Genomic DNA, 25,989 nt, shown 5'->3' with positions numbered 1-25,989 from the left:
CCCAACTCGGTCCTTCATCCCCTGGGACTTCTGTCAAATCCCTCCTGTCCCCTTCCCTGTCCAGCCCGGGGCTGGCTGAGCAGTGGGAGCAGATTGTGCTGGCACATTGAAGGACAGGAGGCAGTGGCTGTGACAGTGTGCGTGGCAGGGCTGGCACACAGCCCCAGTGCCTGGTCATGTGCCCAAGTCTGGGTGTCCCAGCTCCCCAGGCTTGTCCTGCCTTGCCCCCGTGCTGGCAGCAGGGACAGGCTGTGCTGCCGTGCCCAACCCCGGGCTGGGGGTGCCACCCTTGGCACGGGGGGCTCTGAGGGTGCCACCATCGGCTTGGGGGCCTTTGGGGGGCCCCGTGTGCCAGAGGTGGCAGAGGGCTGAGGGTCTCTGCGGGGCAGGCGCCTCCCCAGCCAGTCTCAGCCTGTGAGCCTGGGTGCCACTGGGCTTGGGGACGGGGCAGGTGTGCCCTGGGCCAGCAGCTCTCCCTGCACAGGGCTGGGATGGACTGGAACGTGCAGCTCGTTCCCAGAGCCTGCAGATGTGCTTTTCCCAGGTGCCAGGGGCTGGCAGTGATGCCGACCTGATGGGAAGGGGCTTTGTCAGCGCAGACGGGTCCTTCAGCTGAATCCATTTGCTCCCACACATTTCTGTTGCTGTCTCCAAAACCTCTCCGATGTGGGCTGATTTCCATGTCAGCCCTCCTCAGGGAAGCTGTTCTGGTGCTTGGGAGGCCACAGGGGCTCCAGGGCTTCTCTGAAGGAGCATGTGGCCTTTGGTTCAGTCTGCTTTGGTTCTCTCCATTGAGGCGTCCCTGGCTGTTTTTTCGGTGCTGACTGTCACCTGTTGGAGTTTGGGGAGGAATGCACAACATGGGGAGGTGATTTTGCTGCACAGGGAGCAGGACCTGGCTCTCTCAGCCTGCCAGGCTGCAGCTCCAGTTTGGCTAGCATGGACCTGTGCTGGTCCTGGCCTGCTGAGCAATACAAAACATGTGCTGCTCCTTTACTTCCCACCCCGAGGGCTGGTGCCGCTGCCCCCCTTTCAGCACTGAGCACCTCCTGGGCTGTGCCCCGGGTGAGCCCTGGGGCCAGGGCTGCAGGGCCATTAACACCTTTCCTCTCCCCTCCCCAGGTCGGAGAGCAGCCTCGCTAGGTTTGCCCACCGCTTGTCGGTGAAGCAGAAGCAGGAGAAGAGAAGGAAAGCTGAGTATGGCTCGGCCGAGCTGTCTGCCTTCCGGCCCAGGTCTCTGAGCATTGAATGGTAAGAGCTGCAGGACAGGACAGGGGGACAAAGCTTCTGCCTCTCCAGTCGCCCTCCTGTCCCTTTTTCCTACCGCTGCCATAGCTGAAGCAATGTCCTGTGGGACAGCGACCCTTCAAAACCCTCCCCCTGCTGCAGAGACTGCCCCAAGGTATCAAACGGGAACCATCCCCCAAGCGGCCAGGACGGGCAGGCGCGGGGGGGGCAAGGGAGTGTCTGAGGAGAAGAGGGGGCAAACGCGAAGCAACAAAGCCGCGGGAAAAACAAAACAAGGAGAACACGCAGGGCAAACAAACCACCAAGAGAACAGCGACGGGACAGGGCCCGGGGGGTGGCCAGGGACGGGGGAATGGGAAAGGGACATGGGGGCACAGGGCCCGGGACCGGGCCCGGGCACGGGACCGGGACCGCCCGGACCGGGCCGTTCGTGCCGGGCCACTTCCGGACGGGCACGGGCCGTGGCCCGGGAAAGGGCACGGGAACCCAGGGCCCTTGGTGGAAGGTACGGGCACTGTCCCGTGCCCGTGCCATGGCCCGGGCCCGGGACCAGGGAAAGGGACCGGTGAACATGTTGCCCGTGGCCCGGGCCCGTGCAGGCGCCCGGCCGGTCCGGGAACCGGGCCCGTCCCGTTCCCGGGCCCGGGCCCCGGCCCACGTCAACGGCCCCTGCCCCGTTGCCCCTTCCCCTCCCCTGTCGCGCCTGCACTCCAATCACGCAACTCCACTCCACTCCACTCCACTCCACTCCCCCTCCCTCCACTCCCCCCCCCCCTCAGGGGCAGGAACACGGACCCCCAAGGACTGGAGCTGCTGGAGGAGCATCCCGGGGTCCCCGTGCTCCTCTCGCGGCTCAGCTGGAGCTGCCAGCCACGGCGGGGCGGTCTCAGCCGCTGAGGGAGCTCAGGGATCTGCAGGGACACTTTGGGGGCTGCCCTCCGTCCCGGTGCCCAGAGCAGTGGGAGGATCCCGGGCTGTCCCAGTGGGTGCAGGGCTCTCTCCTTCCCGCCGCTGCACTGCCTGGGGCCCCTGCTGTGAGCACAGGTCTCAGAGAGCTGTCCCCACTCAGGCTGGGAGGCGTTCATCCCGGGTTTATGAGCTCTGATGCGACAGCCTTGGAAGCAGATCACAGCCAGCCATCCCAGCGTTAGAGGTGACCTGCTAAGGATATTTAAAAGAGCTGGAAATTGCATTGCTCTCTGCTTCCTTAGATGGATAAAGGAGGGTAAAACTTTTAAGAAAAAAAAAAAAAAAGAGCAAAGGAAAAAGAAAAGTGCTTAGAAATTGCAAGAATGTCAAATTTGGTTTTCAATTTCCCTGCTTTTTTTGGAGATATTTCTGGCATTTATTGTGTGTTCTAACACTTCAGTGTGAGGCTGTGGAACCCTCCTCAAAGGCTTCCTTTATCTGAGGTTCCTTGAGCATCAAAGCTCACCAGATATTAATGAACCAAAGAATTCAGGATATTTGGGGACAAACTGCTTTCCTCTCCACTTACTCAACTTTCTTCTGTTTGCTAAGAGGATGTCATGAGGAAACCTGGTCTGCAATTACTCCCAATCTCCCAACCAGACAAATATGTGAATTTGTAATGTAGCAAATAGGGAAACAACAAAGAGCTCATTAAAAACAATCAGAGTTTGTCTTTATTCCTAACAAAGGAGCATGAGAAGACAGCAAGTCTCTTCCCGCTCTAAATGTGTCTTTGAAGCCCCCGGGTCCCAGTTTAGCCCTGTTGGGGGATATTTGTAGTACATTTCCCCCACTCCGTAGTGTTTTCCTAGGGGGAAACCATCTGTCTTGCATTTGGCACAGCACCTTGTGCAGCGAGGACTCGCAGCAGCGGCAGACGATGCTCTTTTGAAGGGATTCTGTGGAGCAGCTCTGCCTGAGGAGGGGCTGCCTTTGCCTTTGGTTTGCTGTGGGCCCTTATGCTACAGCTCAGGGCTCTGAGGCTGAGGGACACAGCCCTGATGTCCCCATCCTGCAGGGACACAGGCAGAGCCAGGCAGGACTCCCACCCTGAACTGGAGTTTTATCCATGGCTTGGAGACATCTTGGGCTGGATCAGACATCACCCTGGCAGCCAGGAGCGGGTGGGTCAGGCTGCTGGAGCTCAGGGGCTGGCAGGGCACAGAGGAGGGGTCACCCTAGAGGTCACAATGATGAGGGGTAGCAGTGGGCTGAGGACCCTGCCCGCTGCCTGCTCCCATCCGTCTCACGTGCACAGGGCCTTAGAGAGGCATTTGGAGATTTTCCTAGCCTTCTCTGCAGCCATGACCTGCTCAGGGATCTCCTGGCCTTTTCCTTGGTGTGAAGCAGCTTTTCTCTGTGTTCCCTGTACATCACCAGGGATCTCTGCTCATCACAGCAGGATCAGCACCCTCAGTTAGTCACTCCAAACCATCCTGGGCTGCAGGTGAGGCTGCTCTTCAGTGCTCTGGCTGGGAAACTTGGCTCATATCCTGGCAAATCTACAGATGCCTAATTTGTCTTTCAGAGCAAATACCTACCCCCATCAAATCTGTCTGTATTTACAACCCAGGGTTCCCACCGCATCCTTTCAACTGCCTCGGCACAGAGGTGAACACCCACACTGTGTGTGATGGGTTCAGCTCATCCCACGTGAGTAGGAGTGCCATGGAAGAGCAATGGACCATGTTTTCCCAAATCAGCAGCTTCTGAGAATCCTGCCCATCCTTACCTCAAGGCTTGAAGGCAAAGGACAGCTTCTCAACCTGCTGTTACCTGTTGCAAAGGAGGAGGTAGAAAAGCATGACATCATCTGTGCTCTTTACTTTGAAAAGCTGGGTGTCTGGGACAGGGATCAGAGTTTCCTGCTTGAAATTCCTACCAAAGCATTGTCAGTACAACCCATCCCTGCACAGGGCAAGCTGAGCCAGTTTTCCAGTGTTCCCAATTATTCAGATGCTCAGGCAGGGGTGGATGGAGCTGAGGTAGAAGAGAAGGAGCTGCCCGGAGCCTAACACTGTGTTCCTGCACTGAGCACAGCCAGGTAGGACAGGACACAGATGCCTTCACCTCCACTTGGCCCTTCTCTAGTGCCAGGAGCCCTGGGCCAGGAGGTGCAGTTCCTTGCTGCCATGAGTGAGGGGCTGGATGTCCTGTGCTGCTGCCCAGCCCAGGGATGCTCCCAAGGCAGGCCCCACAGTGCATGTCCATCAGAGCCCATGTCCCTGGCTCAGGGGACACGCAGGTGGCCGTGCTCCCCCAGGCACAGGGCAGCTCTATTCCCATGGCACGTGTCCCTGTGCTGCACCGGGCCCTGCTACGCAGCCCGGCCAGCAGCGAGCGAAGCCCTGTTAGTTCCACTTATTAAAAACAAAATTGCTGGGGGGAAGGGAGAGAAGGCAGAGAAAAAGTGAAGTATTGAGAAAACACTTCTTTCATTCATACGTTGTTTGCTGAAATAAATACTTCATTATTAGGCCTTTTTAAGGGTATTTTTTTTTAAAGCCGGCGCCACAAAGTCCCCAGTGTTTCGGGCCTGTGAATGTACTGGATCACCTCAGCCCATGGCTCCCTGTGCTGGTGTCCGGCTGCTCAGGGGTGCTGGAGAGGAGCTTTCCCAGTCTTTTGGAGAAACCTGGGGGCTGCACATGTCTGTTTTTGCCCAGGTTTGCTGATTCCCTTCTCTTTGCTGGATGGTGTGCACTGGGTACCCAAGGCAGCTTATGCTCTAAAGGAGGCAAAAGTAACTTAGGCAAGGAAGTATTTGGGATTTTGTTTATTAAAGCTCTGCTTTCTGTGATCTCTGGTCCTAATCTAGCTCTCAAGCCTAAACAGCACAAGGCTACTAAAGCACTCTTGACTTGAAGCCCACCACATTCTGCTGGTGGGGCGAAGGTGAAAGCTGGTGATTCCCATGGAGTCCTCACAATGTCCTACAGCAATGTCAAAACTCCAGCAATCCCTATTCTCCCCACTTAGAGTGAGCAGAGGCCTTCTCCAGTGCCTGTTACCTGAGATATGCTCCACATTTATCTTCCCTCTTAAGTGAGGCTTAATCCAGTGGAAGGGCTGCAATCCCTGGTTCGCTCTTGTGTGAGCAGAGCTGGGAGCCTCTGTTCCCTCTTGCATCCTCTCAGCTCCATTGCTCATTGGGAGTTTCAGCCCTGCAGGTTTGTCCTTCTGAAGTCCTTTTGTCCCTTCCTTTTCATTTTTAGCTCTAGCTCTGGTTTTCCTTCTGTTTGTTCCTGGGTTTGCTTTCCCCCCCCCACTCCTTTTCCCATACTCACCACTTGCTCACGCTGATTTCCCTCTGTTTTCTTCTTCATTGCTTACTCACTGCTTTTTCTCTCTGGGCTCCTGGCGTTTTCCCTGTCAGACAGCCTCCCTGTGATCCATGGTTGGAATAGGCTATTCCCATGGTGCCAGGACAAATGCAGCATTCCTGCCTCCCCCCATGCTGTGCCGTTATCTCGTTCTGCTCCTTGGCTGCCCACCCTGCAGCTGAGCCATGCTGGCAGCAGCATCTCAGTTCCTGGGGACAGGCTCAGCCTGGGGCTCAGCCCTACCTGCAGCTCAGTGTTCCTGCCTGACCCTTGGCTCCTCGCTGCCAAAAGCCGGGGTGCTCAGGGAGCTGCCTGCCCAGGGGTCACCGTGCAGACCACATAGGCCCGGGTGGAAGGTGCCAAGTGAGCGGGAGCCAGCAGACATGAGAACCTCGCTGGCACCATCTGGTTGGTGGAGGTGGCACATGACTGCTGCTGCACTCTACCTTGTGCTTTGGATTTGGTTGTGAAGAAGTTTTTTAAGGGAACGTTTTTCATGGAAGTTATTTAAAGTGTAGTACTTCCTCTCTGAGTGGTCTCGAGTGGTGTGCAGGTTCCCCCTGTATGGCTGGGGATGGAATCCCTGCTGTGGAAGTGCCTCCAGCATTGGTGCTGTCGCTGCTGTGGGCAAGCAGCCAGGTGATCTGTCCCCATCCACGGGGTCCTCTCCTCCTGGCACCAAGTGCCATGGTCCTGCTGGAGCTGCAGGGCTTGGAGGAAGGGTTGAGCTGCTAACTGATCCATCCCACTGTTCTTGATCCAGGGCATGGGACTGCTGCTGTTGCACAGCTCACTGAGAGCCTGCTGCTGCTCCCACAGCTGTCCACAGTTGTCTGGGGCTGTCCCCAGGACTCTCTGTGTGACATTTGTTCCTTTGCCAAGTCAGCCAGCACAAAGTTGTCATCAACTTTTTGGGAGGCAAAGAGTAGCAGCACCACGAAGACAGTGGGCTCAGAGCTCCTCCAGGTTTCAGAGTTCTACTCGAGCTGTCTCACTCCAGATAAGTCTTGGAGCTCTTTCTCTTCCCAGACCAGGAAGCTCCTAGCCTGAGTGAAGGAAAACAAGTGAAATGAGGCCCTGAGCCTTGCAGTGGAAGGGAAGGAATGTGAGAGCCTGAGAGCTGTGGGAGCAAGGAGATGCTTTGGGCAGGCTGAGCTGCGGGCACCATGTTGGCAGTGCTTTCTGTGGGGCAGCCAGCCTTGGAGAGCATCACCACCCCCATCCTGCCTGCTAGCTGGGTGTGAGGTGACACTCAGACCCGAGGTGACACGCAGCCCCCAGCCCAGCACAGCCCCGAGGTGACACGCAGCCCCCAGCCCAGCACAGCCCCGAGGTGACACGCAGCCCCAGCCCAGCACAGCCCCGAGGTGACACGCAGCCCCCAGCCCAGCACAGCCCCGAGGTGACACGCAGCCCCCAGCCCAGCACAGGTCCGGCCGGGCCGGCGCGGTGCTGAAACGAAACGCGAGGCTCTTTGTCTCAACTGGGAGCGCTTTAAGCCCTTGCTCGGGAACAATGGCCAAGCTATGGGGTCATTTGTTCTGGTATTTCAGCAGCTCCTCATGATTTATGGGATGTTTTGTTCTGCTGCTTGTCTTAGCTTCCCCCTCTCCACCCTCCCCGTCTCCATCCCTTCTCCATTTCAGCTCCTCCTCCCCCCGCTCCCAATTCCCCTAATAGCTGTGGAGCCTCTGTGCCTTATGAAGTCATGGTATCTGTGACCTATTGAATTAGCCGGCTGGGAGCTGGACTGCCATGCTGCGCCGGGCTCTGCCGGGGTGCCCGGGCTCCCGGGGAGCTGGGGCCCCTCGCCAGAGCTTCCTCCGTGTGGCAGATAGACCTTGCCATCAGCAGGACCCTGCAAAGTTGGTTTAGAGGCAATGAATGTGGTCAAGAGAAGCTGCAGCCCCAGCGAACAGGGAGGGCTCTGTCTGCAGAGACACTCAAGGCCAAAGGGTTCTGCTGGCTGTCGTGGTGTGCCATCCTCACCTCGCCTATCTGGGAGTGAGGTGCAAGCTGGTTGGGTAACCCCAGAGTTCCTGGTGTTGAGCTGCACCTGGGCCAGTGTGGTTCAAGAGCTTGGCTGTGCCCCTAGCAGCCTGAGAATGGCCATGGCCAGTGCCTCTGGATGTACTGGAGGAGCAGGGGTTCACATCCCCCTCCCCAGAGCAGGAAGGACAATGATTTACCAGTGACTATGAGGGACATGCTGATGGGGGTGGGGAGGAGTGAGCCCTCCAAACATCCCTGAAAGTCAGATTACCCTCAGGAAAACATTGCAAAAGAATAATTTACTTGAGAAAGATCACTTTTTATCCTCATTTTCTGAGTTGCCTACAGGCAGGCAGAGGCTGGAGGGCAACTGGTGGTCCCAGTGGGGCTGGCATGGTGCTGCAGCCAGTCCTTAGCCTGGAGGCAGCTTTGGCAGAGGAGCCACAGTCCCTGCAGCTCCGCTCTTGCTGCCTCACACTGCCAGCAGGGAGCTGGGAGCATCCTGGCCTACTGGTGCAGATGGGAAAGGAGAGATCTTGTGCCTCCCCTCCTGGTGCCACAAGCCTCTGGGAGCCCAGTTTTCCTCCTCTTCTCAGGAGAGACAGCTCAGCTTGTGATTACAATGAGGCTGGAGGTTGGGAGCACAGCGAGGCCTGGAGCCCCACTGTGCTGCCTCAGGCTCCAGCAGGTCCAGCACTCTCTTCTCCATTTGTTTCTCATGTCACTGCAGTGGGAGAAATTGAGTCCTCTGGGGAAGCAACAGAAGGAAAATACTCAGGGAAGACTGAACTGTCCAGGTTCTCCCTCTCTGGGACCAGAGCCCTCAGCCAGATCCCTTCCTCTCTGAGAGCACAGGCAACAAATAACATTTAAAAGACAAGTATAAAATATTGTGCTGATTTGGTGCTCTAGCCGCTTCCCTCTGCTGGTAGCTGATACCTCCAATGATATTATTTCTCAGTCCTTTACACTGAGAACACTTTAATTTCTCTCAAATAGCCCAATTGCCTGATTTGTTTGTTTTTTTTTTATTGTCATCATCCCCCTGCAATTTCCCATGGCTAGGATCTGCAAAACAGGATGGGTGCCTTGGTCCCTGCTGAAGAGTGGAGGATGCTCTTCATCCTGCAGGATCTCCACTGGTTCTTCTACATGAACATGCCTCTGCCTGGAAGGTTCCAGTTGATTTCCACAGCAGGCAACTCAAGCCCCATGGATATACTGGGGAAATTGCAGAGATGTCATAATCCTTGGATTATGAAAGGGAAACCTCATGGGTATCTAAATCTCAGGGCTAGTCAAGCCTTTCCACATCACCTGGTATTCCCATGGAATCCCGGAATGGTTTGGGTTGGAAGAGACCTTAAAGCCCATCTCATTCCACCCCCTGCCATGGCAGGGACACCCCCCACTGTCCCAGGGTGCTCCCAGCCCCAGTGTCCAACCTGGCCTTGGACATTTCCAGGGATCCAGGGGCAGCAACAGCTTCTCTGGGCACCCTGTGCCACGGCCTCCCCACCCTCCCAGGAAACAATCCCTTCCCAGTATGCAGCACAAACCTTTTGGTGTGAAGTCATTCCCCCTTATTCATTACTATGTGGTACCAGTGCACTGGATTTGGAAGGTCATTGCTCTCCCAGTCCCCTTATCCAGCCCATAAAAGTATCTCACTATGTTTCTTTTAATGGGAATATCCATAACAGTCCTGATTTCCTACTACTAGTCAGGTCTTCAGATCTTCAGCCATGAACCTCCTTCTCCATGAGCCACTTTGGACCTGGGGAGGGGCAGTGTGGAGGATTTGCATGTCTTGAGCAACTCCAGCAAGGGCAGCAGCACACTCCAGTTCTGTAATGCCAGGCTCTCTCCATCCCTGGGAGCAGAAGGGATCACTGGTCCTGCTGCTGATGCTTCTGGAGACACTGGGTCAGGAAACACAGAAGCATGGACATAGATAATCCTGACAGCTGGCACTTCCAAGGTATTCCAGCACTTTTAATCCTTCCTTGTCCCTTGAGGAGTGGCAGTCACTGTTGGGCAGGTTTCTTCTGCTCTTAGATAGTTTCCTCTGGCAGAGACAATTCTGCCTGCCAGGGCTCCAGACACCTCCTGTTTATCTTCCTGGAGAGTATCACACAGTGCCAGGTTGATATTGGATCTACTGGCTTGGATGCTGGCAGGATGGGCAGCGCTCTGTGGGGAGGCCAAATGGGAAGGAGGAGTCAGCCCAGGACACTGGGACAAGGAAGACCATGTCCTTGGATGTACTGGGACCTCTTTCCACCTTTGATGGAGTCTTACTGCACACTAATTCTTCCCCATCCCTCATACCCACCCTTCCTGTGTTGGCTGGATGCTTTTCGGGGAAGTTGTGAGCCCAAGATGCCTCCACATTGGCTGAGCCTTATGCCTGGTGGAGGTCAGAGAGGGAAGTTGTGTTCCCTTCCTCTCCTGACTTCCACATTTCCTCCCTTTCTCCTCAAAATTAAACTATTCATCCATTTACCCCAGCAGTTTTCTCCCCAGGGACATTCCTCTCCCTGTCTCATTTTGCCTTTGTTGCCTTCATTTTTCTGGTAACAGGGAAGGTCAGACAGGGATGAAGATCTTCTGCCACAAGGAACTGTTGGGCAATATGGAGGAGAATTTTCCATGTAGGCAGTGCCAGATAGTGCAGATCTGATAGATTTCAGGCCAGGAAAAGGCAAGGATCATGCCTGGCTTTGTCCAAGGTGGAACTGGACACTTGGCAGCAGCTGCCAGTGTCACCCTGAGAATTTGCCTGTGGTCTTCACCCTGCCCACAGTGCAGAGGTTCACCTGAGCCCCCTCCAGGTTTGTTCAGACCATCCAAGTGTCCCAACAGGGCCTGCCAGGGCTCATCAGGCAGTAACTGGGAGACAAATCTCCTGCCTGTGGTCAGGGCAGGTTCTTGCTAATGGTTTCATACAGTCACAGAATCATGGAGTGGGCTTTGTTTTGCCTACCCCTGTCCTGGACAGTTCTGAGCTATCCTTAGCTTTCAGTCATAGAATCATGGAATGGTTTGAGTTGGAAGGGACCTTCATGATCACCTCATTTCAACCCCCTACCATAGGCAGGGACACCTCCCACTATTCCAAGCTGCTTCAAGCCCCATCCAACCTGACCTCGGGCACTTCCAGGGATCCAGGGGCAGCTGCAGCTTCTCTGGGCACCCTGTGCCAGGGCCTCACCTCCATTGCGGGGAAGAAATTCTTTCCAATACCAATGTAAATTTGCCCTCCTTCAGCCTAAAGCCATTCCCCCTTGTCCTATCACTGCCTGCCCTTCCAAAAATTGCCTCTGCAGCCTTTTTGCAGGCTTCCTTTAGGCACTGGAAGGGGCTCCGAGGTCTCCCAGGAGTCTTCTCCAGGCTGAACACTCTCAGCTTTCTCAGTCTGTCTCCAGGGCAGAGGGGCTTCACCCCTTGGAGCATCTTCATGGCCTCCTCTGGAATCTCTCCAACAAGTCTACATTTTTCTTGTGTTGCATTCTTGATTTGCAGTAAAAAACTGGATTTTATGACCTTTGAATAATGAACATACGACATTACATAGGGATGGTTAAGCATGGCCACAGAACAGCTGCTGAGGTGAGCAGAGCTGTGAGGAACATCTCTTCTGGGTGTTATCAGGTTGGGCTCTGGCCTGCCACCCCAAAAGGAGCCAACCATCGCCTTGGGTGGGACTCTGGCTTGTTGAGCTGTGGTCTCCATACAAACCTTGCAGGTTTCTGAGTGTGGGGTTGTTGAGGCCCCTGAGAAGGCAGAGACTGCAGGATCACCTGGTACCATGGTTACGCACCTCTTCCCCTGGTCTTGCTTCTCCTGTCTCCCCCCAGACTCCATGTTTAAGGTCAGAACCCAAACTGACTTACCAGAACTTCTGAGCTTCACCCACTGTAGAGAGGACTGGGTTACCTTGGGTACCTGTGGTACCTGTGGCTTCTCCTGGCCCACTGAGCAGCTGAGGACAAGAGCTGGGCCTCCTTGTCGCCCAACTTCTCACTCTTTAAAAGGTGCATGGCAATGTTGACCTCCTTTTCAGGCACTTTGGTATTCCTGCCCATAGAGAGGGACTGGAACAAGATGATCTTTCAGGTCCTTTCTAACCCAAACCATTCCAGGAACCGCTGATTCTATGAGAGCTGTTGGTGAAGGAGCTGCTGCTGTTCTAGGACTCCTGGCATCTAGGGTCTCGTGCTGGCCATGCCCCAGACCCGTGGCTGACTTGCTCTGAGCTCCAGGCTGGCAGGTCAGGTTTTCCTGGTAGGCTTTGTACATCAGCTTGTGCTGGCACTGTAGCTAAAAGCACCAAGGTCAAGGTTCCTGTACTGGAAATGGTGTCCAGAGAGGCTGAAACAACTGCCCAGGGAGCACGTTCTAAAAAAAGTATCTTTTTTTCATCCCCAGTGTTCTGATACCTGAGCATCTTCACTGGGGAGGAGGAGGCAGTGACTGTGGTCAGAGGCAGTGACAGGAGCAGAGGTAATCTGGGGAGATCCAGGCAGGTATAATCTTAACCCAAATTCTTTTGGGTTTAAAGATGTCACTGTGCGCCAGGCCCTGGAGTCGTAGGGTGCTCACTCCTCCTGTGTGCTGGAGCCATCAGCCTCTGCAAGCCTGGCCTGTGTCAGAGGACACAAGTCCTGAAGGAGTGATCCATCAGAGGCTTCTAGGGGATCAGTTCCTGCTGTCCCATGCCAGGGACCAGCCCCAAGGGCAGAGGCACCTGGTGAGGCTAGGCTGCGTTGTGGTCCCGGGAAGGGCCGCTCTGCCTCCAGATCTCCTTGGGAAGTGGGACTGGGCAAAGGCAAGGGTTTGCTGTTGCAGCTCCTGCCACGTGCCTTGTCCCTGCCTGTGCCACATCCTCCTGCTCCATCCTCCCTGCCTGAGCTGGGCTCCAGTGCCAAGTCCTGCTGTGCCCACAGGTCTGTATGGGCAGGGGACCTGGGCAGGGTTTCCTGTGCCCTGAAATTCTGCAAAGCACTGGGCCAAATCCTGGGCAGCAGGAAGGCTGCTTCTGGGCATAGGTGAGCTGCTGTGTTATTTAGTAAGTGCTCCTGCTTTCCCTGTCTGTGCGTGGTGTACTGCTGCTGTCCAGCTGGAGTCTGAGGAACCTCAGCAGTGAGCACACTCCTGGAGCTCCAGGAAGTGGAACTCCCGGTGGAATCCTGCCTGATTTCTTTGCAAGTGGAAGAAGGGTTCTGCCAAGCAATCCCATCCTCCCAGTGCAATCCTGGCCCTGCTCTGCCCCGGTCATGAGCTCTGGAAGGTTCGTGTCAGGCAGGAAAGTTTTGCTTATGGAGCACAGCTCAACTCGGGTGAACTTCACATGAACTTGAAGTTTCTTTGGCCGTTTTCTTTCCTGATGATGCAGGCAGGTCAGGATCAGGATCCTGCACTGCACAGGGACCCAAGGCTGCCTTCCTCTTGCACCAGCACGATCACCTCATCCTTCTGAAGCACAGGGGCAGGTTCAATCTCTGCTCTCTGTGACCAGGGACAGGCCCACGGAACAGCAGGAGCTGTGCCAGGGCAAAGTCGGGCTGGATCTCACAAAAAGATTCTTCCCTCAGAGAGTGCTGGGCACTGCCCAGGCTCCCCAGGGAATGGGCACGACTCCGAGGCTGCCAGAGCTCCAGGAGTGTTTGGACAATGATCTCAGGCACAGGTGGGATTGTTGGGGGGTCTCTGCAGGGCCAGGGATTGGACTGGTGACCTTTGTGGGTCCCTTCCAGCTCTGGCTACTCCAGGATTCTGTAATTCTTGGTGCCCAGGCTGGGCGAGCAGCAGACAGATGGAGCTGTTCCTGTGTTACACTGGGACTGTGCTGCTGTAACTTTTGCTATCCCTGGTCCCAGGGGATGGTGGGGGCACCCCATCACAGCAGCAGGGCTTTAGTGGCCTGCTCAGGGTCACCCAGATAGTCTGTGAGAGAGTTAAATCCCCCTCCTCGTGACAGTCCCACACTTCACCTGGAGATCACTCTTGCTACCTCCAGTGTCTGCATTCTGACCACAGGAAAATTGGGGTAGTGGAGCCACGGAGGCCCTCAGGGCTGAGGACTTGTTGGATCAGTGATGGGAAGGTGTGATTGCAGTGTGAGCCATGCATGTGAACACAGGGACAAGCTGTGGCATCCTAAGCCAGCATGTGGCAGGGCACACTGGGGTTTTCCAGATCTGCGAGCATCCTGGTCCTGAGAAAGCTTTGCAGCACACATGGAAAGCAGGCAGAGCTGGGTATTGAGGAGCATGAGAGTATCCCCACCCCTCACCTCACTGCTCAGGGGATGAAGAGGGGGAGGAAGGAGGCAGGAGCACCCACCATGTGTTGGGGCCACCAGCTCTGGAGATGTTTCCCAGCCTCTTGGTGGTGGAGGGGCCCAAGCTGGCTGTGTGTGGCTCAAAGGTCCTGCTTGGTATAACTGTGTAAGCAGGGATGTCCCAAGGGCTTTGAGAGATCTTGGAGATGCTGTCTCCTCTTGCCCCTCCGCCACCTCCCATCTCCAGGGCCACCTGCAGTCGTTGGCCCCTGCCACCCTTGATCTTTTGAGCTGCAGGGAAGTCATCCCTGTGAGCTGCATGGACGGATGACGAGGGCACCACAGCTTACCCTTGGAAGGGCTGTACAGCACTTCCCAGTGGAAGTTTGTTTGCTCTTACCTTTGCCAGGCTTTAGCTGTTTGGGCTGGATTATTCCATGTCTTTCTGCCTCAGGCTGAACTTTCTCCTTTTTTTTCCTCTATTTTTCCCAATTTTTAGCAGAAGGTTGGGGGAAAATGGTAGCTTTGCCAATTTCTCTTTATTTTTTTCCTGCTGTCTCTTTGTTTGAGGGCTTCTGGTGTCTCCACTCTTTGAAAAAGAGACTTGAAGTTTGGCAGGGATGATGCATTCCTGCTGGAAGTCAACATGGATTTGGTCAAATGGTTAGCCATTGGAAAGCGTGGCTGGGCATGCCTGAGGAGCTTTTCAGGGGCCATCTGCTGGTGTCCCCATTTGCAAAGGGACTCTGGCTACTCTGTGTCCTCCCGCCCCTTTCTTTAGGGACACCTCCATGCCTGGACAAGTCCAGGTCAGGAGCTGCGGCTGCAGGAGCCATTTCCAATTAACAAGTCTCAAAAGCAGTTTACCAAGACAATGTTGTCTTTGTCCCCATTTCCCGTGTGTGGCACTGGCTGTGGGTATCACCTGCCTCTAGTCCTCAGCAGAGAGAAGGAGCAGAGCTCAGGCCAACTTGGGCTGTGCCAGGTGAGGGGAGGAGAAGCTGAGGAAACGCTCCTCTCATGCCAGACCTGGGAAAGGGTGTTTGTAGACCTGCCTGCCCCATGGGTGAGCTCAGCAGCATCACATCCGTGCATGAAGGGACAGAATCCCAGAGCCATTACGGCTGGGAAGGACCTTCAAGGCCATCAAGTCCAGGCTGAGCAGGTCCTGGTAGCTGGAGGTTTGACCTGGTGATCCCTATGGTTTTCAAAGTTGAGTGGAAACTTCTTCTAATTGCTGTCCCGGGGGCTTTGGAAATTCCTCCACAGACTCTGTTATCTTCAGCTGGGGTTTCTCTACTTGATGGTACCTCAGAGCTTTCTGCAGAAGGAGGAATGATGCATGAGCTGGGAAAGCTCTGATCTGATGAAGGAGCAGGCAAGGACCTCCAGCAACCACCAGCAGGACCTCCTATCACCAGTTAGTGCAGGTACAAGAGTGCTCAGGCACTTGCAGGATGTTTTCTAGCAAAATGCTGGATAAAACTGGCTTCTCTTCTTGGGCTGCAGGCTTTGGAGCCTGACTCCATGGAGATGCTGTTGTAGTTGGGTGGCAGTGACCCAGCCCCTCTGGGTGTTGCTCATGAGTTGAGTGGTGCTGGCAGGAGACCAGCCCCAGGGCTGGGTGGTGGAGTGGTCAGAGAACATCCCGGCGGGTGCTGGGCAGGGAGCTGATCTGGAGCAAGCTGGGAGCAAATCCTGGCTTGAAGCTGTGCCAGGCAAGGGGTTTGCCAGGCTGGGACATGCTGGTCCAGGAGAGCCCAGTGAGGGTGGCTGTTGTTGGCAGCTGTGCCACGGACAGTCTGTGGGCAGTGGCCGGTGTGCCCAGCACTGCTGGCTGGCTCCTGCTGCGTGCCTTCCAGCGGGAAGCGGCTTTCTGACTCCAGTAACATTTACCAGCTGGGAGCAGCTCTGGAGCTGGGTGTGTGCGTTTGTCTGCTCTTCCATTGTCACTTGGCTGATGTCTCCTCCTTCCCACTGAGATCAGTGGCTGTGGGCTCCCTTTTGTAACCCCTTTGGGTGCAGCTCTGGAAGTCTTCAGCCTGGTTTCGGTCAGAATGCTGGTCCTATTTGGCTGGATGTCTTGGGTGGAACAATGGAATGGAGGTGGTTTTCCACCAGAAGGAACATCCCAGTATGGACTGGAGGACTGAGAAGGACAGGTGGGATGTAGGTGGCTGAGGATGAAGTCCAGCTGTAGGCATGGTGAGCTGAGCTCAGAGAACCTCCAGAAGACCTTCTTGGGCCATTTTTCTACCATTTGATGGTTCTGGAGAGGATATGGTTTCCCCCGGGAGGTGCATCCCAGTGGCACGTCCTTCCTGGTGGCACCAGGTGGCGCAGGAGGTTAAAGGATTTGTTTCTCTGCCGGTCTGGGTGCCTATGGATTGCCTTCCACTGCTGTGATGAGTCTGCAGGTCTCAGCCCCCAGCACGCAGAGCTGTGTCCCCGTGACAGGCCAGCCTCAGTCCTAGGGCAAGGCAGGGGGGATGGGGCTCCCTGGAGCCCTGTTCCAGCAGAACCAGGAGCTGACCCAACCTTCGAACCATAGTGGGGGTCTGCGTGTGGACCCCACCATGCCAGGAAAGGCACAGTGAGGCAGAGGAACCAGACTCAGGGGTAGAGCTCTGGTGGTGTCAGGGGAGTGAGGAGACACCGGAACATTACCATGACAAAACACACATGACATCCTCTGGCTCCTGGAAGGTCCTGGTCTCTTTGGTGGGGTGCAGGTACGTGGCAGCAGCCCTCAGAGCAGCTGGGACACTGCCATCCCAGCCCCCTTCCTTCTCCCATTGGAACAGCCTCTGGCCCCATGCGCTCTGCCAGCCCCCTGCCCTGCTCCCTCCCCAGAAGTGTGTGTCAGGACCCAGGGAAGGGGACAGGACCAGGCTTGGGTAAGTGTGACCTTACATCCCGTCTCACTCTTCACAGCATGCCAGCTGTTCCCTGGGCATCTCCATGCTGAGCATTTACCTCCTGCTCTTGTTGGATCCAAAGTGGGCCCCTGAGAACCCACAGGGATACTTTTTCTCCATTCTTTTGCCTTCAGTGATCTTTGATTTCAGTCGTCGTATGACTCAGCTCCTGCATTTGATCCCTGGAGCAGGGTTTGCATACATGCAGCTGTGGTAGGAGTGTTGCTCGTTCCTGGCAGGCCAGGCTGGGATAGGGTTTCCTCCTGACAGAGGGGCAGTGAGTCCCCACAGCTCATCTGCTTCCCCATGTGGAAGTCTGATTTAACCAGGGTGGTGTTAGTGGCTTGGAGGTGTCTCCTAGAGCTCTGCTAACCTGCTTCAGCATCTGGGCTTCTGAGATTCTGGCAGGATGGGAGTGGAGTGGAGCAGGTGTTCTCTCGTCCCTCTGTCTGCCCATCCCTACCTGCATAGGTCTGGCTGGTTCCTGGTACTGGAGGCATCAGGCACATTTGGGCGTGGGGCTGAACACTGGTTCTGGCAGTGGGTGTGGGACACGGTCAGTGGAAGGTGACACCACCCAGTTCCCATGAAGGACAGTCTGGGCACTGACCTTTAGGAGCTGCCCCTTCTTGCTGCCTGTTCCCTGTGAGCAGCTCTGATCTGAAGCAGCTCCTGACTCAGCAGCTCCTGACTCAGCAGTGGTGCTGGGCTCCCTCTGGGGTGCTGGGCTCCCTTTCTTAGGTGAGCACAAGTTACAAACCCTGCAGAGGTTTTCAAGGTACAGAGTGCAGGGATTTTCTGGGCTCCGATATTTGTAGAATGTGGGCTGTCAGGGGACAGGGGTTTTTAGGGGACTGAGGTTTTCAGGGGACAGAGGTTTTCAGGGGACAGGGATTTGCAGGGGTTTGCAGGGGCAGGAGTTCACAGGGAATAGAAGTTTGCAGAGGACAGGGATTTACAGGGTGGCTGCAAGCTCCCACCGAGCCAGGCCCCAGGGCTGTGTGCTTGGCTCTTGACACCAGAGTTCTGGCTCTGTCTGCCTCCTCCCTGACAGTGCCAGGGTTTTTGGGTGGTCACAGGGCTGTGATCACAACCAGCACTGCCTGTTGTGTCGTGGGTACCTGGCACCGGGCTGGCCACACTGGGCTTCCCCAGGAACTTTGATCATGACTCGGGGCAGCTTGTCCTGCTCTGTCCTGTCTCCATCAGGTTCCAGTTAAAACCAAATGCATTCTCCAGCCTAAGCTGCACAGCCGTTTGAGCCCTTCCAAAAATGAAACAAATACCCACGGACTGCAATTTGAATTGCAGCTCAATTAGGGCTTGTTCCCAATGCGATCATAAAACCTCCAGTATGAAAACAAACAACCCAACCAAACCACATCCAAGCCTGACAGCATCCTCTGGAATGCCTTTAAAATAACAAGGAGGGCAGAGGAAGATGAAAGCAGTGTGGCCAGCGGGAAGAAGGCTCTTTGGCCCTGAGGGGCAGCCTGGAGGTGGGCTGAGCAGGTGTGGGGCAGGGCAGTTTGGGATGGGGAGAACCCAGGCAGTGACAGATGTGATGGAGACTGGCTCGACGGGTACCGTGGAGATGTGGGTGCATGCAGTGTGGAAGTGATGAGCACGACAGAAATGGGGCAGCCTGGGGCCCAGGGTTGGGCTGTTCACTGGGGGATTTCACAGGGCGAGGAAGAAGAAGATGTAGAGGTGGTTTGGAGCATGGTGGTTGCTCTCGGAGAGGCTTCGATGTGTGAGCAGGGCGGGGGGAGCGCGGGCCGTAGTCGGCGGCTGGAATGCGTGTCCCGCGTAACCCTGGCTTGCACCGCGTCCAGCCAGTCTGGTGCCGCGGTTCGGGTTTCACGGCGGACTTTCAACCCGGCCATATTTAGCGTGAGCCTCGCTGGCCTGTCAGGGAGGGGAAGCCGCAGCACGACTAATAAAAAAAGCCAAACAAAAACAATGTAATTAAAGAGACTCAGCACTGTGTGTTCCCATAGCAAGAACATTTACCCAAGACTTCCTTGCTCAGATACTTAATGTCAGGCGGCAATTAAAGGCTGGCTTTGTGGCGAGGCAGCCAGAGAGCTTGCCCTGGCCGGGAGACGGAAGCCCAGGGCCGAGCCGTCCCCGGTGGCTGTGCCGGTGGGGAGGGATCGGCGGCGTTTGGCACTGGGAGGTGCCCCAGGGACGTGTGCGGGTCACCCAGGGATGCTGAGTCCCGAGCAGCAGCTCCCGAACCCCTCCAGGCAGAGATGACCTCAATCTGTAATGCACAGACCCACTCAGCTCCATCCCCACAAAATTTGGGAGCACAGAAGCAGAAAAGTGGATTTTCTCTGGATTTTCTAGGTAGGAACCTCTGGGCAGGACACGCAGCAGCTCTGCATGGTAAATCCTTGTGAAAACAGTGAAATCAGCAGAGCTGGGCTAGGTGTAGAAGCTTCCAGCATCTCCTTCCTGACCCAGATCTGTGGATGGAGACTGTGTGAGCCTCTGAAATGTTGAATTTCCTCCCTCAAGGGATGGTTTGGGGTGTCTGGAGCCAGGCTGTGCCCACTAGTGCCCCGTTCATTGCAGCCCAAGGTGTGGCTTATGGGCTGCTTGTGTTGGCAGCATCACCTGCCTTGGCTGGTGGGGCAGTCATTGTGCCATGTCCCTCAGCACAGTCCCCAGGAGAGGTGCCCCGTGCCCCGGCAGTGCTGCGTGAGGTGTGTGTGCAGGAGGGTGCCCTGCGTGGCACGGCCAGGACAGTGGCACTTTGTGATGGCAGCCCTGCCTGACAGCAGTCCTGACCCTGATGGCAGATGTCACAGGGACACCGCAGTTGAAGGTCTGATTCGGGCTACATTTTCATGGCCGTTGAACCACAAGATCCTTCTGGTCTCACTTTTAAGCCGTGATCAGGAGGTCTAATGAAAAAAATAAAGAAAAGCAAGCAGCAGCATTATTGTGTTGCAGCAGAGTTTGCTCAAGCGTCTCTGCTCCCTTCCTCCCCAAAGGCACTGCTGGGCCTGCAGCAGTGGGGTGTTTTATGGGACACTGTCAGCAAGTGATCTACTTGGTTGGCTCCAGACCTCTCTCAGAGTCTTGAAGTCTCTGTCTTTCCCAAATTCAGCCTGTGATTTAAGTAGGGATGAGACATTTGGGCAGGCTCTTTTGTGCTGTGCCAGGGGACATGGCTGTGCTCAGGAGGACATTGCTGACCCCCAGCCCTGTGCTGTGGGATCTCGTGTGTCCAGCCTGTGTGAGTGCTTTCTGCCACAGCTAAGTGAGGACTGGACCTGGGGGGTGAGGGGGGGGTCCTTGCCATGTGCTCCCAGTGCAAGCGCTCCCCAAAGGATGCAAAAAATCTGCTGATTTGGGGAGTAGCCTGGATGGCACAGGGGGGAGTGCTTGGAGGGGAAGTGCTCCAAGGGGGAATGCTGCTCTTCATCTCCTGGAGACGTGCAGGGCACAGAACACTGCTGGATATTGCAGATCTCACCCAGGATGTGCTTTTCATTTGGGTACTGAGCTGCTGGGAGTCAACTTTCCCCTCCAGAGCCGTGCTGTGCCAGGGTGGGCTGCGTGTCCACGGGGGTGTTCTCTGCTGCCACGGGCCGTGAGCTCCTCAGGCAGCACAGACACACCACGTGTGCCCGGCATGGAGACAGCAGGGACGATGTGCTGCCACTGGTGCTCAGGAAGTTCTGCACTGACCCAGGGGCCTGACACCACGCTGAGCTCCTCCAAGCATTGGGGTCTAAGAGCATTGGGCTTCTAGAGTGCCAACAAAAATGTCCTGGCAGGAGAGCATCTATATAAGTTAGTTGTTATTGCTAAACAAAAGAGGCATGCTCGCTTCAGCTCCACTCAAAACAAAACCCAGCAGGTTTGCCAAGTGGGGAGAAAAGAGAAAAGCTGGAGGAAACACAAAAAAAAAACCAAAGAAACAAAGTCTGCTTTGGTGCCTTTCCCTGGACCCAGGTTTCAATAGGCAAGTGCATTTTCTAGGCACACAGATGTTTCTGTGGAGCAGGAGTGTTTTGCTCCATGTCTACATGGCCAGGTCACTGCAGAGCACCTAAATGCCTTGCTGGTCTGCACAGCCCAGGGTGGATAACTGCTGTGCCTGCTGCTCCATGAGCCCTGCTGCCTTGCAGGGATCTGATCATGGCATTTGGTCCTAGTTCTGAGCGTGCTTTTTGGTGGGTTATGAAATTCCACTCTTTGGAAGGGCTCCCCTACTCATGTTCCATTTTTAATCCAGCCTCTATTTTGCCAGTCATGAAAAATTACTTATGCTTGGGCAAAAAGAGTGGAAAATGCAAACACATCAGCAGCTCCTCTTCATGGCACTTTTTGTTGCTGTCCCCATGGCTGTGGGGGAGCTGCTCTGAGTGTTGCTCTCTGCTGTAGAGTGTTGGTGTCCAAGTGTCCATGGCCATAGTTGTGAATTCCTGCTGCACAGGGGTGAGCACAGCCCTGGACGTAGGTCAGACCAAGTGTGCTCAGGTGTGGAGAGACCTCTCACACTCAGATTTTCCTCTCAGGAAACACCTGTATGTTGATCTTGCCACTTGATCTCATAGGATCATACAGCCATTGAACAGCTCAGCTTGGAAGGGACCTTAAAGCTCACCCCATCCCACCCCCTGCCATGGGCAGGGACACCTCCCACTGTCCCAGCCCTGTCCAGCCTGGCCTTGGACACTTCCAGGGATCCAGGGGCAGCCACAGCTGCTCTAGACACCCTATGCCAGGGCCTGCCCACGCTGCTGGGGAACAATTCCTTCCCAATATCCCATCCAGCCCTGCCCTCTGGCAGTGGGAGCTATTCCCTGTGTCCTGTCCCTCCATGCTTTGTCCTCAGTCCCTCTTCAGCTTTCCTGGAGCCTCTTCAGGCCCTGGCAGGGACTCTGAGCTCTCCCTGGAGCCTTCTCCTCTCCAGGTGAGCACCTCCAGCTCTGCCAGCCTGGCTCCAGAGCAGAGGGGCTCCAGCCTTTGGAGCATCTCTGTGACCTCCTCTGGATTCACTGCAGCAGCTCCATGTCATTTCTGGGCTGGGACTCCAGGGCTGGAGGCAGCTCTGCAGGTGGGGTCTCACCTGAGGGGGCAGAGCGGCAGATTTGCCCTCTTGCCCTGCTGCCCGCACTTGGTGCTGGTCACTTCTTGCTGAGAGCTCCCAGATGGGATGAGCTTGGCTGCATTGGGTTGTGTCCCCCTGATAACTGGGTTTTAGGCTGCTCCTCTCCTTTGTCTGTTCCATCCTTGGATACCCCTCTGGACTGATTTGGAGCATGGTTCAGGAGAGTATCCCTGGCATCTTGTGCTAACACACTACTGACATCTACATGGCCGTGAGGCTTCAGCAAACTCTTCAAGGGCCCAGTCCCTCTTCTGCTCCCAATACAAACCCTTGTCCTTAGAAAGCCATCAGCACCTTTCATTCCCCCTCCTTCAGGCTCCCTTTTTCTCTTGCACAAAGCCCTGCTACTTCCTTGTTTGCTGCATCAGGCTGGGAATGATGGGAGCAGCTCCCTGGAGTGACAGCCACCCATGCTGACCCCAGAGGCTGCAGTGCAGAGCTGAGCTCATGGCAGCTGCTGTGCCTGGAGCCTGCCCTCTCACTGCCACCTTGGGCAGCCACCTGGGAGCTTTTCCTTCCCACAGCCAGGCTGGGGGCAGAGGGACCCGGACCCTCGGGGTGTGCTGGAAGGTCACTGCCCCAGCAGTAGCACTACTGGCACATGAGCTGTTCCCAGCCAGGCTCCTGGTGCTGGGAGGGCTGTGGGATGGCCACCATGGCCCCCACCAGCCACGTCATGGAGTCATGGACTCCTCTGCCTTGGAAGGGACCTTGAAGATGGTTTATCTCATCCCACCCCTGCCATGGCAGGGACACCTTCCACTGTCCCAGGCTGCTCCAAGCCCTGTCCAACCTGGCCTGGAACACTTCCAGGGATCCAGGGGCAGCCACAACTTCTCTGGGCACTCTGTGCCAGGGTCTGCCCACCCTCATGGTAAAAAATTTCTTCCTTATGCCTGGCCTGGTGACCTGTGGGAAAGGTGGTCATTCCGTGCCTGCCCAGGTACCCGCTGGGCAGGGCTGTCCCAGCCCCCTGGTTCTGCTGTCGGGGGGCACAGCAGCTGTGCCTGCCAGGGACTGGTTCTCAGCTGGACACTTGGAGGGGCTACACCCTTCCACAAAATGCACTTAAAATCAAGGAATTGCCACAATTATTAACACTTTTTCCTAGACCAAGATCTGCAGTGTTGCAAACATTAACATTCAGAATATCCATAAACCACATTGTAAACTACCCAGTGGATTTGCTTGTGTTTGATGCTGGAGGAAGGGAAAAAATGAAGATGCCTTATGCTCATCCATTCTCATGTGCTTTTTTAAAAAAAGAAAACCACCTCTATTGCATTGGTTTCCTGAGACAGAATCATAGTTAGAATCACTAAGGTTGGAAAAAACATTTAAGATCATCAAATCCAGCACTGCCAAGGCCACCACTTAACAGTGTTCCCAATTGCCACATCCACACAGCTTTTAAATCCCTCAAGGGATGCCCCGAGCAGCTGTGCCAGTGCCTGACCACCCTTTCAGGGAAGAAGTTTTCCTGATACCCAATCCAAACCTCCCCTAGCACAACTTGAGGCTGTTTCCCCTTGTCCCGTCTCCATTCCCTGGGAGCAGAGCCTGACTCCCCCGGCTGTCCCCTCCTATCAGGAGTTGTGCAGAGCCACAAGGTCCCCCCGAGCCTCCTTTTCTCCACACTGAGCCCCTTTCCAGCTCCCTCAGTGCCCCACCTAGTGCTCCAGACCCTTCTCCAGCTTTGTTCCCTCCTCTGGACACACTCCAGCCATGAGAGTCCCAGAACTGACCCCAGATGGATCTGACCAGTCCCAGCTCATCCTTCCACAGAACCTCAGCCTCTTCTATGGCAAGGGTGATGGAGTTTGCTGGTGTGTGGGTCTGTGGCACTGCAAACCTGATGTCCACATTACCTCCCTGATGGTCACAAACACATCCCCCAAGGCCAGAGCTGAACTGCTGGGCCAGGCAAAGCACCTGCCCTCTGCTTGCAGACTGTAGGACAATAATTAGCAACAAGAACCATTTGTGGCTGGATAAATTTAGTTTGGCTGCACTGAAACTCTTCAGGCAGAGAAGGTGGGATCTCCTCCCACACCTCCCTGCAGGATGAAGCTTTGCCATGGGTGAACTGGTGTTGGCTGGTTGGCCCCTGAGGGCAGGACATCTGCAGGTGTTGTTTTCAGCTATCAGTTGCTCCAGGGCAAAGTTTAGCTGTAGATAAATCAAGACCATTTCACTGAGTCCAGATGACTCATAACCACAGGGCAGGAAACTCTTTTATCTTGGGGGCAGCTGGTTTAATATACATAGATGTTCACTCTTGAGCACTGAATAATTTCCATCTCTTTACTTCTCATTAAAAGCAAATCAGAGGAGGGAAAACAGTGAGAAATTTCTCTCTGTCTCTGTTTCTGCCATCTCTAAGAGAGCTTCCTCCCAGCTGTGCAGTCTGCCTGCACTGGGTCATTTGCTGTGTATTTTAATTGGCAGAACAAATGACTTTCTCTCCAAAGCACCACTCCATTTGAAACCCTGATTCTGCAGGCACAAATGGAGCAGGGATCTGTTACAAGCTCCAGCTTCCATGGAGGGAAGAGCATTCTGTGTGGGAGAGCATTGTTGCCTCCTTTGAGGGGAGCTGCAATGGAATTTACATGTCTTGCTGATGAGCCTGCTGAAAGAGCCACCTTCATCTCTGAACAGCATCTAGAGGTGGAGAGGAGAGAGAAGAACTTGGGCAGCAGGAAACTCTTAAACACAAGAGAAAGGGCAAGGTTTTGCTGCAGAACCTCTCGAGTCAGTTCTCTTTCCTAAATATGCCAGGCAGTGCTTTGCATCTCAGGCTTTTCCTGAGGGTCAGGACCTGCCTTCCTGTCTCTTCCTGCCAGAACAGCTCTGCCTGCTCAGGTACAGGTGGCTTTTCTCTCATCTCTGTGCAGCAGTGACAGCAGAGCTGTGCTGCTCTTCCACCCCTGTGCCCTGCCCTCTGCAGAAGGCTGTGTGTGCTGTGTGCGAGCCCATGGCATGAGGAGCCCTCAGGAGTGGCTGTGCCAGGAGCTGCTCCCTGTCCACGATGACACGTGGTGTGCCCAGGCTGAGACACCATATCCAGAGCCAGGCAGGTCCTAGAGACTGTAGGATTGGTTTTCCACCCTTCCTTGCATTGTGCAGGTCCCTCCCACCATGGTGACACACTCCTGGGTGCTGATCCCTCCCTTCCCACCAGAACAAGTAGGACTCTGCTGCTCAAAACTCACCCACTCCAGCATGGCTGCTCAGGGTTACTTTGCCATCTGAAGTGACAAAACACCTGTCTCCTTTTGCAAATGGGCATTTGGTTGGTGTGGCTGTTGCTCAGTGTCTGATCCATGAAGCCCTGTGCTCAGATAATGTCCATTTCTGGAGCAACCCAGGGCAGCAACTTGACACTGTGGCTTGGGCCACACTGGTGCCCTCTAAATCCACAGGCTGAAGCTGATGAGATGAATGATTGCCAGGAGCCAACCTTCGCAGCATTTTCCACTCTTAAATATCACAGTAATAAAAGGTAAAATCATTAAAGTCCTTCTGCAGCCCCCTGTGCCTCATCTGAAAGGAAGACGACAAAGGGCGCAGAGCGAGGGGTTATTAATATCCTGTCTCATGATGATGGCTTTATAAACATCCTTACTGCAGGCACAGCCTCGCTGGGAGTTCTGGCATGACCTTCAGCCAATGCCGTGCTCTTATCACACTTGATATTTAATCAATAAAGCAAGGGGAGGAAGACTTTGCCCCTAAATATCTGACCTTATACACAGGGGGATGGGGCCAAAAACTGAGAGAAACTGAGTGAAGTGTAGCCATGCTAACTGAATGCTCCTTAAACCTGATGCTCCTCTCTGGGAACTGTGCCAGAGCTCCAGCAAGAAGGGGATCAGATGTTTGACACAGTGGAAACCCTCCATGCTGTAGGGGATGACTCATGGGCAAAAGCCCCACACAGCATCAAGGCCACACTCATGCAAAGCAGGGGATTTGGACTGGTGGGAAGAGGTCTTGATGGAGACAGGAGGGTCCTGACTGCAGGGAAAGGAACAGCTCCCACTCTGGAGAGCCCCAGAAAAGATACCGGCTTTCTTTGTGACTGGTAGATCTTGAAAAGAAGAATCAAGATCATGT

At 55.1% G+C, this 25,989-nt stretch overlaps 1 protein-coding gene across 7 annotated transcripts in view; it reads left to right on the top strand.

Moving 5' to 3' along the window:
• LOC103817964 (ankyrin repeat and fibronectin type-III domain-containing protein 1-like) overlaps nt 1-25,989 on the top strand; it is a 248,524-nt gene that overhangs the window by 204,719 nt on the left and 17,816 nt on the right. For 4 of the 7 annotated variants that reach the window (XM_018916204.3, XM_030229683.2, XM_018916205.3 and 1 more), the window contains one exon: nt 1,123-1,251. The exons of the other annotated variants lie outside the window; for them this stretch is intronic. In XM_018916204.3, the coding sequence (XP_018771749.1) occupies nt 1,123-1,251 (129 nt within the window). The remainder of the gene's footprint in view (nt 1-1,122; nt 1,252-25,989) is intronic. 7 annotated transcript variants of the gene reach the window in all.

Source organism: Serinus canaria, chromosome 14 (assembly GCF_022539315.1).
Source record: "Serinus canaria isolate serCan28SL12 chromosome 14, serCan2020, whole genome shotgun sequence".
Taxonomy (NCBI): domain Eukaryota; kingdom Metazoa; phylum Chordata; class Aves; order Passeriformes; family Fringillidae; genus Serinus; species Serinus canaria.
The sequence above is the reverse complement of the archived record's forward strand: the minus strand, read 5'-3'. Positions and strand labels throughout refer to the sequence as shown.